The sequence below is a fragment of the Etheostoma spectabile genome, chromosome 3 (genome assembly GCF_008692095.1).
Source record: "Etheostoma spectabile isolate EspeVRDwgs_2016 chromosome 3, UIUC_Espe_1.0, whole genome shotgun sequence".
Classification (NCBI taxonomy): Eukaryota; Metazoa; Chordata; class Actinopteri; order Perciformes; family Percidae; genus Etheostoma; species Etheostoma spectabile.
Window position 1 is genome coordinate 19,780,754 of NC_045735.1, and position 16,324 is coordinate 19,797,077.

The 16,324-nt window shown below is 41.9% G+C and overlaps 1 protein-coding gene across 1 annotated transcript; it reads left to right on the forward strand.

The window, feature by feature from the left end:
- The first annotated feature begins 642 nt into the window (after positions 1 to 642).
- On the forward strand, positions 643 to 16,046 carry dhx34 (DEAH (Asp-Glu-Ala-His) box polypeptide 34). Its single transcript, XM_032505881.1, has 16 exons — positions 643 to 1,703; positions 2,551 to 2,862; positions 4,078 to 4,332; positions 4,438 to 4,540; positions 5,381 to 5,598; positions 6,189 to 6,363; positions 7,543 to 7,736; positions 8,821 to 8,922; positions 9,182 to 9,445; positions 10,817 to 10,990; positions 11,121 to 11,226; positions 12,025 to 12,131; positions 12,581 to 12,847; positions 13,885 to 14,076; positions 15,484 to 15,628; positions 15,787 to 16,046. Exons 1-16 carry the CDS (start codon positions 1,011 to 1,013, stop codon positions 15,927 to 15,929), a joined length of 3,450 nt encoding a protein of 1,149 aa, XP_032361772.1. The 5' UTR covers positions 643 to 1,010; the 3' UTR covers positions 15,930 to 16,046.
- The last annotated feature ends 278 nt before the right edge of the window (positions 16,047 to 16,324 follow it).

Here is a 16,324-nt window from a genome sequence, read left to right on the forward strand (position 1 = left end):
ACTCTTTTCAATACAAATTGTCTTCTTCAGTAGGATGTTTTTCAGAATGTGTGGGGAGACTGCAAATTATATTTTGCGCTTTTTATTTTGTTTCAAACACTACCCTATAGTCCTCTTTTGAGTCTCTTGGGGGGGGGGGGGGGGGCATTTAGGTCATTTCTTGTATGCTTAAAGTTCATACATAAATATAAAATCTATAGGAATGTACAAACAGTAATGATAGCTCATTTAACAGAAAAATAATAGTTACATCAGTCAGTAATGTAAATAATATATCTGAGCAACTTTTAGTACTGCCATGCATTTCTTATTTGTTACAAATAGAAGAATCAAACGTAACATTACATAACATAACAACAGATGGGAATAAATTGAAAAATAGCTTTATGAATAGAAAATGTCTCACAAAGTTCAACAAAGTTTCCAACAGTACATAAAATATAACATTTTAAATAAATGATAATATTGATACTTTGAATAATGATTGCATGTGTTGTTTTAAACACTATATCATTTTCAAAGCCTCGAAGTCTTTCCAAATATCTAACACAACTCTATGACTATTTTACTCCGGAACAAAGAACAAGCGAATCTAATCTTTACCGGAAGATATTTAAAAGCGGAGCGGAAATGGTCCCCCCGTATTATTGTTCCCCTGGTCTTCACAGCCGTCGAAGCTGAAGCTAGTCATGTGTCCAATTGCTTTTCATCAGTTAGCTATTCTTATTCCAGCTCTGACTTATCATTGTCTGATAATCTCATTTTAAAACAATGCTAAGAACGTGTATTCGGTCTGTGTTAGACACATTCATTAAAACATCGGGTTTAAAACGGAAGGGACCTTGTTAGTTTGTCCGGAATTTATCAATTTTAGAGCTAACATGTTGCTATCTAACTAGCTAGCTAGTTACACGTTTGTAAAGCCGTAAATGTCTATTTAATGTCTATTTAATGTATTGGTGAGTGAACTTGGTGGACGTTAGAAGCGAGTAACGTATCTCACGGTAAAAATGGATTCGGAGCGTGGGAGAGACAGCCGGAGTTGGGACTGGGACAGCCCCCAGTGCCGAGCCCAACTGGACGAGATCTTTTTCCGCCGACATGACTACATCCAGGCCGGCAGCCAGGAGCACAGAGAGTTCTGGTCTTTCTTTGACCGATTCCAGAGGTTTAAAACAAAGAGGGACATGTCTGCAGCAGGAACAAAAGAGGACAGGAAAGACGGGAGAAAGACTGGCGCCGGAGCGCTAGACCTCGGTCTTCCTGAAGAGTATGATGCCCGCTACAGGATCAACGTGTCTGTGTGCACCGGGGATGTGGAGGAGCGCCTGGGGAAGTCCGAGCACAGATGCCGGCCGAGAGCTTCAGGTCCAGGCAGCCAGGAGGTCTCAGACTGCCGCCTGGCTCTGCTGCACTTCCTGGACTTCAGCCAGAGACAGAGCTTTGGGAAGCTGGCCAAGCTTCGCCGGGAGCAGAAGAACCTGCCCATCTTCCAGTACCGGGACCGGATAGTGGAGCTAGTGCGACAGCACCCCGTGGTTGTTGTGGCAGGTGACACGGGCTGTGGGAAATCTACCCAGGTACCTCAGTATCTTCTCTCGGCTGGATTCAACCACATAGCCTGCACCCAGCCTCGGCGCATCGCCTGTATCTCCCTGGCCAAGAGGGTCAGCTTTGAGAGTCTCAATCAGTACGGCTCAAAGGTTTGTCACGGCATAGATTTATCTTGCACATATAAATAAAAATAAAAAAGTTGGCTGTTATAAACATCCAACACATAAGACATCTAGAACTCAGTATAAGACAATTGGACTTAAGGGAGTTTTGCCCAGTGGTGGAGAACAACCAAGTACTGTACTTTACTCGAGTATTTCTATGTTCTGCTACTTTATATTTCCACTCCACTACAATTTACAGGGAAATATTATGATACGTATTTTAAATAGGGATAGATTGATCATCGACCCACAACACTATCTAAATCTCTGTTACTGGGGATTATGTTGAAAGTTTCTCATTTATGAAACAGTTGCTTAAAGCATTTAAACAAAGTTTTGTGTTTGTAATATTCCAAAATCTTAATATTGACTTATAGATCTGTTAACTGTAAATGCATATTGGTTCCAAATATCCGTTATCGGTTCCATTAACTACTATTAATTGGTATGGGCTTTGAAAAACCGGTATTGGTCGATCCCTAATTTTAATTTACCTTTTACAGATATGGATCAATAATACAAAATATAAGCAACGAAAAACTAACAACGGATTATAATCGATTAAGGTAAAACTGTATTAATGGGACAAGCTACCCAGCAGTTAAATTAGTCCACCTTTACTAGCGGTGGCATCAAAGTGATGTACACATGAATGCATTATTAATTTTAGCGCAATGATGAAATGTGATTCTGAGATGGACCATTCTGAGCACTGAGTAATGTGTACTTTTTACTTGTACTATGCTAAGCAAGTAAGCAACCAGGTAAGACATTTGAAGATACAACTTTTAATAATGTGTGCAGGGCTCAGAAATGCAGTCGTGTTTTGCAGGTGGGGTACCAGATCCGCTTTGAGACCACCCGGACCCCGGCCACCAAACTGCTATTCCTGACGGAGGGGCTGCTGCTGCGGCAGATCCAGAAGGACCGGACTCTAGACCAGTACCAGGTGTTGATTGTGGACGAGGTCCATGAGAGACACCTCCACTGTGACTTCCTGCTCGGGGTCCTGCGTTCTCTGCTGGCGGAGCAGCCAGACCTGCGTCTCATCCTCATGTCAGCCACCATCAACATCAAACTCTTCTCCGACTATTTCAACAGGGCTCCTGTACTGCAGGTACCAGGCCGCCTGTTCCCCATACAGGTGAGCAGCGCACATCTGGGATCACAGATGTGAATATGCATTATTAAAGGAGAAGTCCTGGAGTGTTATCCTCCTGCTAGCGTAAGCACCCAACAGGCTTAAACAGGGCACGTTTTAAACGTGTTTTTAGCCTCTAAACATGTTTGAAATGTCATTAAAAGTGCCTACCCATGTGAAGTGATTCCTTCCAAGTGAACACAGCACATCTGACTGCAGTAGATGTGAAAGAAATGCATGAAAGTTGTGCTAAGTTAGCTGTATTTAGTTGGAATCTACCGGAATTCCCCTTTAAGGAAAAACTCAGGAGCAGCACAACTCAATTTACATATGTGAAGAATGTTTGGGAGACTATAATAAATCACACAGAAGCATTTAATCAACACTTGTTAGAGGAGACAATTAAGTCTCAGTACAGTTTAACCATGATGGTGTTTCGGAAAATTCCACAACATGCCTCCCGCGAGAAGGAATCTGTTTTCTGCGCCTTGATGTGGGCATGCTCAAAGACAAATGCACCTTAATTAACGTTATGAGATTTTTAATGCATCCACAAAGGACCCAAAAAACATCCTCTCTCAAATTTGAGAGGAATAGACGTTCTTAATAAGCTCTGATACCAGTGCTTCATAAATATGTATATATATTTTAACAGATTTATTCTACTAACTCTGTATGGATTTGATATGATTGCTATTGTTGTTGTTTAGCCTAGCTCAGGTTAAAGTATTTGTTAACATGAACATATACTAACAACAGAGAATGAATGCCATAGAACTTTATTTTATTATCTAGTTTGACAGCTAGTCATAACAGGAAAAAAACAGAAATGCATTTCTTTAAAGTAGATTTTCTTTCGAGGCTAAATTATGCGATATCAGATCAAGGCATAGACTCACGTACTCTCCAAAACCGATACCCGCATTTGAGCAGAATCTGATGTTTTTCTGATACTGGCATTTCTATCAACCCTTTTAATCAGTAAATTATTTATTTATTGTTAAAACACTTAACAAAAAGACATAGACTTCAGTATGTCATTTTAATATATTCTTCACTGAACTATTTTAAATTGCTGCCTGCAATACGAATTGGAGCTTTAAATTAGGGAATTATGTTCCAAAAATAACATTTTCTGTGTTTTTGGGGTTTGAGAATTTGTTTGATATTTTCTTTTAAATTGCAACCAACTTTTTTGCCCCCGTTTCTTGTACTAAGGTGATATACCAGCCCATTCCAGCTGAGGAGCAGCCCTCGCGTTCAGAGAAACTGGATCCCAGACCCTATCTGCGCATCCTCCAGGGCATCGATCAGCGTTACCCTCCAGAGGAGCGCGGCGACCTGCTTATCTTCCTCAGCGGGGTGGCGGAGATCTCCACCATCCAGGAGGCCTGTCAGATTTATGGCACACACACACGCCGCTGGATTGTCTTACCGCTGCACAGCACCCTCTCACTGGCCCAGCAGGATAAGGCACAGTCTGCTTCCTCATCAGATCGGATCCCAGTGCACATATTGCAATGTTTGAATCGGATGAACATTTGAAAGCTAATTCTTTTTCATCATGTTGTTCTTCAGGTGTTTGACATTTCTCCTCCTGGGGTGAGAAAGTGCATCATCTCCACCAATATTGCAGAGACCTCCGTGACAATAGATGGAGTGCGCTTTGTTGTAGACTCAGGTATGGCTTGGGATTACAGTTTTACAACTAGAATATACCTTCCATCAGGTCCTTCATTTAATGGTCTTGCATTGCCAGCTCCTAATGGGTCCATTGCGAAGGTCTGGGCAGAACACAGATGCAGTCTTGGAAAGGAGGAAAAAAAAAAAACTCTCTGGGTTGTTTGCATTTCTTTAAACCAGTTGCAACTGTCTTGAGCGGCGCTAAGCTCCGGACGCAGCGACGGCCGCTCTGCTAAATATTCTTTTTCGTTTTGGTGGAACATTTGCATCCGAAAAATAAAACGCCACATACAATATTAAATGAAGCTAACTGCTGACACGATAAAATAATGTGAGCTATTTAAATTAGCTGGATGCATGGTTAAAGCTCTTACTAGAGTCTCTCTGTGTGTTCTTTGTCCACAGCAATCCCACCAATCGGTCCCAAAAAGTCCCAGTTAGAGAGGAAATGCTGTAAACATATTCTTTGTAAATCTTTACAATCATTCATAGAAATAACCAAGAAGGCGTGCCTTGTTGCACCATCCATATTTTCTTAAAAACTCAGCGTGTAGCTTGCTAGCTGGATGGTGTTGTTTCCCATAGTGAAGAGATTTTGGAGAATGGCACACAATGTACTTCTATTAATCCAGACTAATCCTTACAAACCTAATTTTTTGTTCAAAATCTTTCCCATTTTAAATCTAGTGAGGATCCCAAAGGTTCACAAGATATCAAGGGGGGGAGGGATGTTTTCTAAATGTAAAGAAATTGACATAGTTAACAAGGGCAAAAAAATAATCCATGGCCCAGAAGAAGATGCAGCAACCTTATAAATGGATTGTTTTGTCTTTTACAGGGAAGGTAAAGGAAATGAGTTTTGACCCTAAGGCAAAGATGCAACGTCTGCAGGAGTTCTGGATCAGCCGAGCCAGCTCTGAGCAGAGGAAAGGGCGAGCCGGGCGCACGGGTCCAGGAGTGTGTTACCGCCTGTACGCAGAGTCGGACTACGATGCCTTCGCCCCTTATCCTGTCCCTGAAATCCACAGAGTGGCACTGGACTCCCTAATTCTTCAGGTAACAGCATCCCGTAGAAAGCAAGATAGCAACTCTTCTTTTGTTTCCTTCACATATTTTTATTATGTTATTTTGCTAAACAAATGCACCCATTTGTACAGTGTCTGCATATCACAGAGAAGGTACTGTGTGGAAATAAATACAGCCCATTCCCTAATCCCCCCCCCCCCCCCCCCTTCAAACCTCATCAAACAAACAGCTGGTTCTTAAACACACACACGCACACGCACACACACACAACGCACACGCACCGCACACACACACACACACACACGTGCACACACACACACACACACACACGTGCACATAGTGTGGAAATCAGGTTATATAGCAAGAAGTAAAATAATGTGAGAACAGAATGAAAATACATAGATAAGTAAATAGCTGATAGTAATTTCAAATGAAATTAAAAAATTGATATTACAGCAAGTACTTCTCTAACTGACTAGAGATTCTGAAAGTGTTCCAGAATAGGACACCCCCCCCCCCCCCCCCGCACACCTTTTGAATTTGTTGTGCAACTCTTCTGTTTAATTCTTCAATTTCCGTAGTTAAATCATAGCTTCATTCGTGCGGTTTTGTTCCTGCAGATGAAGAGCATGTGTCTTGGAGATCCTCTTTCTTTTGTGTTCATTGACCCGCCTCCAGCTGCTAGCATCCAGACGGCAATCACTTATCTGAAGCAGCAGGGGGCGCTAGACGCTCATGGAGAACTGACCTCTATTGGTAGTTTGCTGGCACAGCTGCCTGTGGATGTGGTCATAGGTAAGATTCCTACACCAGACTCCTGTTGTATGTGGCAGTCAGTTTTTTTTAAAAATGTTTTTCATCTCCTAACATTTTCATGAATCTGACAACCGAAACACAACATGGTGGCGAAGGGTTGAAGAAACTTTAAATGGCATCAATTTAGGCTTGGTACTTGAAGTAATTATACCAAATATCACAATGAATTAGACCCCAGGTTCTCGAACTGTGGTATAAGTACCACTGGTGGTACGCGAGCTCCCTCTAATGGCACGCGGATGGAATCTGGTATATTTTGAAAAATGTAAATTATGTTTAGAAGTCATACAAATCAAGTGTTTCCTTATGTGTAAATATGTTTGATTGGATACCAGCCTGCTTTTAGCTTTTAAAGTCTTAAAAAGTCGAAAATTTCTAAATCCAAATGTTAGGCCTTAAAAAGTCTTAAATGTATTAGTCTAGTATTTAGTATGTTAGTATTGTGTTCTAGGTCTTAAATAATTTTAAACAGGTTTTAATTTAGCTAAATCCATGTGACGCTGCCTCTAATGCTCATTGAAATGCTCCGGCAGTAAAATAGTGAAATAGTTATTTGTAATGTAGATCTTTCTTTTGCAGGACCAAATATAATTCAATATATCGCAACTACAAATGAATGAGCGGAGGTGCACAGTACACAGTGACCAGACACCGGTCCTTTAATGCCGATGAGGTAATAGGGGAATTGTTTCAGACAATGTTTGCGGACACTGACATCTGACTTTTTTCCATTTTCTTTTTTTACTTGATGTCATGACATAGGTCTAAAATTTCACTCATTATGGTCTCAAAAGGTCTTAAATTTGACTTGGTGAAAGATGCAGAAACCATAAAGAAGTCCAGCATGTCTGTGGTTGTGAACAAATAATAATAAGAATAAATAATACGTTTTTAGGAAAACTGCCTCCTGTGTGAACTGTCCGTAGCTGAACAGGGTAGACCTGTGTTGCTCTATTTTAACATGGGCCATAATGCTGGTATCTCGCTGGAGCCTAATATATATTCTGAAGTGGTACGTGGTGTAAAATGTTTGGCAACGACATTTCTACATGATTTCACGTGACAAACAACTGTATTGACTGATCGACATACTGGAGTTTCAAAGTGCTGCACACCCAGGAGCAGCTAGATTCAGGAAACGTGTCTGTGTTGATTCAGGGAAGATGCTGGTGCTGGGCTCTCTGTTTAAGCTGGTGGATCCCGTGTTGACGGTAGCGGCGGCCCTCAGCGTTCAGTCGCCTTTCCTGCGCAGCGCACAGCACAACCCTGACTGTGCCACCGCCCGCCAGCCCCTGAACAGCAACCACGGAGACCCCTTTACCCTGCTCAACACCTTCAATGCCTGGGTGGAGGTCAGTAATGGACACTTTATTAGACAGCGGCTATTTGATAGGAACGGATGAGACAGATTTGGTACAAGATGTTATTCATTGTAGGGCTGGGTATCACCACTGATTTCCAGAGTCGGTTAGATTCCGATTCACAAGGTTCTGATTTGATGCCACTCAATATCAATGAAATCAAGCCCCTTTATATATATATATATGTTGCAATTTTGCTGGGATATGAAAGAGATTCTCAGAGAACTAATTCTGTAAATTGTACAAGGAACCTCTGCAAACTGCTGCATTATTACAAATATCTTTGCCATTAAGAATTGACCCAAAAGCAGTTACATAGAGACCGAAATAAAAAGTGCTATCTTTAGTGCAGATGGTGTGATGCATAGACGGTTTAAAGGCTGTTTTATGCTTCTGCGTCGAATCAACGGCGTACCCCCGCAGTTCCCCTCTGCGTCGCCACGAACCCCTCTCCGAGCTCTATGCCGTAGCTCGACACGCACCTCCAAAAATGTGTAACTTTGCGTTGAGGCTACGCAGACTCTTCCTGTGTGTTGATAGTCTGTGTTCCAAGCAGCCTACAGTGGGAGTAGCAACATGCTAGTTCACTGACGTAAGCTTTGCAAATAAAGTTATCCGTTTGTAAAGTGTCTGTATGTCATTAACATTTTGAAATTAGCACATCGCCAGCAAGCAATACCTTGTGGGTAGTAGTAAAGTTTGCTTGCTAACATAACAGAAACTAGTGATCTGTCTTTTGCTCGCCATTTTTGGAAATTGGCTTTTTTTTCCGCAATTGACCCTCCGGAAACCAAACACCCCCTAGTGTTCTGGCGGTGAAATGCACCACGATGCAAAGAAACGTGTTCCCCCCCGACGCAGAACTCCGAAAGGGTCGCAATGCCGGAGGCACGAACGCTGTAGCTACAGCGTGGAGTTAAGGCTGTACATCTTCACTCTTAAAAGATGGATCTCAGGATTTTATGAATCCATATCAGATCATTCAAATGAAGATAGATTTGAATCCAAAAATGGAACTTTTTAAACCCAGCCCTACTTCATTGTACATAAAACTGTTCATCTTTGAGTTTAACAGGTGAAGGGAGAGAGAGGTGGTGGCTCGAGGAAGTGGTGCAGGAGGAGAGGCCTGGAGGAGCAGCGGCTCTACGAGATGGTCAACCTACGCAGACAGTTCAAGGCAAGCTGCTGAAAGACGTTAACCCCTAAAAAAAAAACATTTGACAGCAGGGTTCAAAGTTAGCATCATCTACCAGTCAAATGCTGGTAAAATAGGCAAGTAGCTGGAAGAGTTGCTTTACTCACAAGCCAAAAAACATTGGTAGTGTACTGTCGAAATGCTCGCTATTTGGCTGGTGGACCAAAAAGTAACCTTGTTTGACAGGTTTTTGATTTGAGAAACAAGATTTTACACTGCGAGCTTCCTCTGTGGTTAACAGGAGTTGCTGAGGAGCCACGGCCTGCTGGAGTCAGAGCACAGTGCCCCCTCTGGCGGTGACCGCGGGCAACGCAGGGAGAGGCTAGCCGAGAGGAAGAAGCTGCATCAGCTGAAGAGAGACCACGAGCAGCAGGAGGGCAGCAGGCGTAAAGTCCTGAGGATGGACGAGGGCCAGGACGGAGAGTTCTCCTCGGGATCCGACACCGAGGGAGGCCGCGCAGGCAAGAAGGACCAGGAGGGATCGGGACAGAACATGGACATACAGGTGAACTCAGAGTACAGCATTACATGGGAAAAAGTTGCCAAGAAGCAGCCCTAAACTTAAACACCAGCATTTAACACTCAATGTGAAACCCTATCCAATCATTTTTTTTGTGCTATTGTGTGGTGCACGTATGATCCAATAAGTGGAATAAAAAAAAATGTAATTGATCTGTCTTTTATTCCTGTAATCTTTAAAAGGTAAAGGTCCCATATTGTAAAAAGTGAGAGTTCCATGTCTTTTGTGATTATAAAGCAGGCCAAGGTGCTATATAAATACTGTATCAAAACAATCAATTCGATGGAGAAATGCACACAGCCTGCATTTAGAAACGGTGCCTTTAAACGAGCCGTCTGGACTTCTGTACGGTTAGGATGTCACAACTACACTATATATTCAAGATTCGAGAGGTTTTATCGTCATATGCACTTACCCTATGCAATGAAAAGCTCGCTTTGACTGTTTCCCTTACACAACAAATAAAAAAAAGAATGTTTTTTGAAAAGAGATTAAAAGTGGATAAAGTCCATAAATTGCACCACTCTACCATAGGTAGAAAGTGCCGCCACAGTGCCGTTACAGTCATCCCCTGACTGCAATGACAGTGCAGAGACAGCAGATGTTTTTCCTCCAATGTCGCCTTCCAGGCAACTAACCCTATCCTTAACCCTAAACATAGCCATTGCCGTGCTGCCTGGAAGGAGATGTTGGGGGCAAAAAAAACACCAACCGCTGCAGATGTGGAGGACCTGGAAAGGCTGGCCAATCAGTGTTGAGCAGTGAGGGGGGCGTAAAGTGGAGCTCTAAATGGAGTGTTTCAGTCAGAGGGTGAATACAGGTTTATTCAGTCAGACAGTATAAGTAACATAACGGGTTTATTTTACATTAAAGCACATAAACATGTTCTAGTAGAAACCCAAAATATATCGAATGCACCTAAAAATGAGCATAATGTGGGACCTTTAATAATTAAAAGTTTCTCATTTATAGAAGCAAGCGTTGATTTGTGGATAATATTTGTGTCAGATTCACCCGTTGACTGCAGCTGTTTGCAGAAAGAAGGGAAGTTCTGTGGGTCCTGGAAGCAATAGAGACTTAGACTTAGACTTCTCTTTATTGATCCTTTGGGATGACTCCCGCAGGAAATTGAAAGTTCCAGCAGCAGTTTTAGCAAGAAAAAAAGAAATTAAAAAATAGATGAAAAGACAGTATAAAGACAACAAAATAAGTAGAATTGAAAACAAGGAGATTGACAGATCTGTGTATAAAGACAATAAAAGGCCAGCACATATGGTATCAAGGCTTGTCATCTTCACAGAGGTGGATCTGCTTGTGTCTACACTCTGAGTGTAACATACACTTGTCCCGCAACAGGAGGTAAAGTTCAAGTTGCGGCACAACGTCTCGGAGCTGCAGGAGGCGGCCAGCGTCAGTCAGGACATGTCCTCCCGCCAGCAGGCTCTCCTCAAGCTGCTGCTGTGCCGAGGCCTCTACCCCCAGCTGGCCCTGCCGGACGAGCACAACACCGCCCGCAAGGACTCGGACCAGGTCAGGCTCCTGTGCAGCCACCACAGAATAGACGTTTTGGTGATACAATGAAGGGAAAAAACTTGTGTATCTATAGTGACTGTAGTGATGAAATATTCCACTAACATGTTGTGATTTTGACGTTATTTAGGTGTTTCACACAAAGAATAAGCAGGGAGTGGTAATTCACCCGACGAGTGTGTTTGCCAGTGACCCAGAGGTGCTACAAGTGCCCGAGGACGACACCAGAGAAATGGGTAAACCTCAGGAATAACGTCTTTACAAGTACTACATGTAGATAAAAAAAAAAAATGGTGGTGTGGTTGGTTGACTTAGTTCATTTAAATGAACTTTAAAAATGTGAAACAGCCAAGTGTGTTTTTTTAATTTATCCCATGGAGAAAGAAAATGGACAGCAGTAACAAGACATGCCCATGCATGCAACAATTCTAAGTTCATGATTGATACTGTTCAAATGTTAAAAACACACATTTAAAATCATGGGAACTTATTAAATCCACCTTTATGAGACATTTAACCCTTGTATGGTATTCGGGTCAATTTGACCCCTTTCAAATTTTTAGAAGAAGAAGAAGAAAAATGGTACAAGTTACATTTTTTTCTACCTGAAAATGAACCGTACTCAATTCAGAAAATTATTCTGGATATGACCACCTTTGTTTTTCCCATAATGGATTTTTAAAATTGTTTAAAAAAAAACCCTAATGGGGTTAATTTGACCCAAGGGATAGGGTCCCGAAAGTGAAGACAACACAAGGGTTAAAGTCACACTTGTGTTCTAAATAATGTTTTTTAAGCTTTTTGGCAGATATATTCATCAGCTACTAACCAACATTTTGTCTTACTGAAAGCTCCTCTTGAATCTAGAAAAGCTTATTTGTGATGGTGTTCCTTATAATTCAGGACCATTTCCCCAGAATAGTTTTTTCTTCATTTTGCTAAAACCATATTTCTCCTGATCCGCTGAGGGAGTCTTGTTGCTGTCCTCACATGTCTCTTTCTTGTTGTGCCTGCCTCTCATCATATCTCTGCAGGGCCGGATAGGCGGGACAGCACCAGACACCAGCTGCTGGCCTTCGTCACTCTGTTAGAGACCAACAAGCCGTATTTGTCCAACTGCGTGCGGGTTCCAGCGCTGCAAGTTAGTACCAGATGTGGAATGTTCCTGTTCCCACCACAAATTGTTTTTATTGTATTTTTTATTTGCTATTACCCTAATAAAGTTCTGTATTATGTTAAAGTAACGGTCCTAATAATGTGATGGCCAACCTATACAATCCAGTTTTTGGGTTGATTACTGAGTAGGACAGCAAGTCAAATAATGTGATCCATTATCTATTCCCTGGTTCCATTTTCACACGTGGAAAATTCTTGAGAAAAGCTGACACAGTAACTACAATATCCAAGACCATACAAACCATTATGACGAAATAGACACTGTAAACCAAATAAAGGATAAATATGGATAAATGACAACACCATGAGCCCATCATACATGTCTCTCCCCAGCATAAAGCTTCCTAGGAGCCCTCCAGAAAGCTCTGGTACTGTCCCCATCTTCTAGTAATCTAGTGTCCATGTGCTCCCCAGGCTCTGCTGCTGGTGGCCAACTCTGTGGACAGCAACGCCGACTGCACGCGTCTGGTGGTGGACGGCTGGCTGGAGCTGGAGCTGCGGGAGGCGGAGGACGCCCTGAAGGTGCTGTCCACCGCTCTCGCCCTCAGGGCCGAGTGGGAGCGCCTCCTGTTGGCCCAGCTGGGACAGAGCACGATGGGGGGAGCAGCAGTCCAGGGGGTGTCCCGCAAAGTCCTGGAGAAGCTGAGCGAAGGACTGGTCCGCTTCCTGCTTTACACTGAGGTAGGGCTGCTCCATTATAGGGAAAAAAAATCTGTTATCTGCCGTCAATATTGAAATTAGTTTTATTGGCTTTTGGAAAGATGTTGCAATTAATGAATTTAAAAAAAAAACAGTGAAACAGTTAAACAAATCAACAGTGAAAACACCTTGAACTGTGAAATTTCCCTTTATGCTTTTTACCGTTTGAAAAAATAATTTTCATTCAGAACACAAGACAAAATAAGAGTTCACTTGCAAACCGTAATGTGCAAAATAATTGTTTTTTTTCCTCCAATTATTCCGTTTTTGTAATCGTTGGGAGCCAAAATCATTTAACCCGTGTGTTGTCTTCGCGTCAAAACTGAAAATCAACACTTTTGTTGAAGCTTTTTAATCAATGTTTTTAACTTTTTCTTACATTTTTGTTCCTTTTTTCAACACTTTTTTTCAATTAATTTTAGTTTTACAGGTATTTTTGGATTTTACGGTCAATAAACCTCATTTATAGGAAATTATACTTAATGTTTGAGTAATTAGGAATTATTTAGACTAAAATTAAAGGAATGTATGTTGATGTGGAAGGAATATGGAATATTATCAACTTATATGTCAACTTTTACTCAATACTATTGCAAAACTACTTCAATTTTTTTTTTTCAAATGCTATAAAATTGAATAAGACACCCCAAAATTAATGAAAGTAGAGATTTGTACTTGCCAAAGAGCGTTGTGTGGAATCAACCATGTTATTTTGGGTAGTTAAAAAGAACATTAATGTTGGAAAACAGGTCAATTTGACCCGAGGACAACATAAGGGTTAAAAACAATTATAATTTGGATTTATTGCCCAGCGCTACACTGAGGCACCAGTGCAGTATAAGGCACCCCAAAAACAGGCCTGAAAAGTAGCTCACACACGTAGTCTTGATACATAGAATAATTCTGTTGATGTCTGTGTTGTTCATTTCTACTTTCCAGACATTCTCAGTGACTCAATCGCATTTCTTCAATGTCATTTAATATATCTTTTGTGTACTTCTTCTTCCCTTCCCTCCCAGGTCAGTTACAGCCTTCGGCGACTCACAGCGTTCCAGACCCAGAACCTGTACATCGGCCCCCAGTCACAGTCGGAGCTGTCTCCCACCAACGCTCCAGAGGTTAACCCGCTGTTTCCAGGAGTCGAGGCCAAGCCGGACCCCATCAAAGGAGGCCTGCGTGTCACCAGCTTCTTCAACTACAACTGTCTGGCTGTGAGTTTGCCTGAAACCATAGCAACCTAGACCGAAATTCTCTTAAAGTTACACAGAGGTTGTGTCCGACCTCCTCCATGCTTACCCCTACCATCCACCGCTCTAGCGGCATTGCCAGATTAAGCTTACATTTCTGAAAAGGGTAAATAACTAGACCAACAGTCGCAGGTGACATAATCCCAGATTTTAAATAATATGTAAATTAGAGCGTTGTTGACGTTACAGAGCTCCTTGGTCTCTGTACGCTTGTCTGTTATGAACGTTGTCGAAAGTTTGGGCTCGAAAGTTTGGGCACCCCAGGTAAAAAAATTTATTAATGTGCATAAAGAAGGATGAAGGAAAAACCTCCAAAAGGCATCAGATGACAGATTAGACATTTGTATAATATGTCACAAAAATTTCTGATTTTATTTCCATCATTTACACTTTCAAAATAACAGAAAACAAATAAATGGCGTCTGCAAAAGTTTGGGCACCCTGCAGAGTTTATACCTTGTACTGCCCCCTCTGGCAAGTATCACAGCTTGGAAACGCGTCTTGTAGCCAGCCAAGAGTCTTTCCCTGTGCCACTGGCTGCAATATAACCCCAAACTCGACTAATTTCAGTTTCAGTTATCCAGACAACTGCTTAGAAGAAGCCATGGTGAAAGTGTAAATGATGGAAATAAAATCTAACTTTTTGTGACATATTATACAAATGTCTAATCTGTCATTTGACGCCTTTTGGAGATTTTTTCATCTTTTCTTGGCTTCTTTATGCACATTAATACAATTTTTTTTACCTGGGGTGCCTAAACTTTTGAGCCCCGTTGTATGCCAGCATAGTGTTTGCAGTTTCCAGTGTTTGCTCGCTGTAATATTTCACCGGAAAAAGTATGCAATCCACATACTATTTGGCCATTCTAACAAATCTCACATGCTCTTTTAGCTACTAAATAGCTTGTTAGTGGAATTTCAGACCCAATCAGAGATGGAAAATAAATGTTTCAACCGCTAAAGAAATCGTGCCGTGTTGGGCGCCTGGTTAGCTCACCTGGTAGAGCGGGCGCCCATATGTAGAGGTTTGCCTGCTGCCTTTTGCTGCATATCATTCCCCCCTTTCTCTCCCCTTTCATGTCTTCAGCTGTCCTATACAAATAAAAGCCTAAAAAACCCACAATGGGAGGTCACTTAGGGTGAACTGTACCAGTTCATGCAGAAAAATGAACCGTCATTATGTTATTTGCGTCCCCAAACTTGAAACCGCACGTCTTTTAAGGTGATGCAAATGACAACATGTATTTTGTGCTTGTTGTTGACTCTATCCTGGACACTGTGGTTACAAGTCAAACGTTTTGGCCACACTTTGACTGCGTCCAGTTGTTTAAATGTTAATTTATTAAGTGTCCTGGATCCTTGTGTTTGCAGGACTCGAAGGATCTCTACAGTGAGTGTTTACGCACTTTCTGGACCTGTCCTAACTGCGACCTGTACATGCCTCTGACTCCACTGGAACGCATGCAGCACGAGGCCTCCTGCAGGCCGGCAGGGGAACAGCAGCAGCCGGAGGAAGGTCAGAAATCTCCATCCGTTCATATTTAATTTTATAATCTGTTGGGTTTCGATTACTTGAACACATACACCAGCTGTCTCATTCAGCAGCTGTCTCAACACCACATTAAGAGATGAATAACTTGAGACTGATTGTGGGGTGTGTGTCGTGGTTTTCAGAGCCAGAAGGTGGGAAGGCGAGCTCATCCTCGGTGTCCAGTCTTACCAGAGTTTACCACTGCGACGTCTGCGATGAAGACCTGGCGCTCACCTCCACTGAGATCCTCAAACATAAAAGACAGCACATGTACTCTGTTAAGTAGAGGACAACAGTCCATCCTGTCGAGGACAGACTTGAGTGTATACAACAAAGTTGTTGTTTTGTTTGTGTCTCCGCTCTTCTTCCCTTTTGTACTTTATTAAAGTAGTGCTTCCCTCTATTGGTCACTGGATGTATTTGCTGTTGCCCTGGGCATTGTTCCGTTCTTTAAATAATGGTTCCACAATTTCAACATATTCAAAGGCTAAAAACAAAAGAACATTTAGTTTTTTTTAAATATTCCTCAAAAAGTGATCTGCAAGTAAGTACATAATAATAAGAATCCTGGTAAAATATGTTTTCAATTTAAAATCAAAACAGTGTTTTGCGGCCAACTCCAAAGCGTAATAGTGAGGAGCATAGATGTGTATGCGTATGTAAATTCAAACACTATTATTT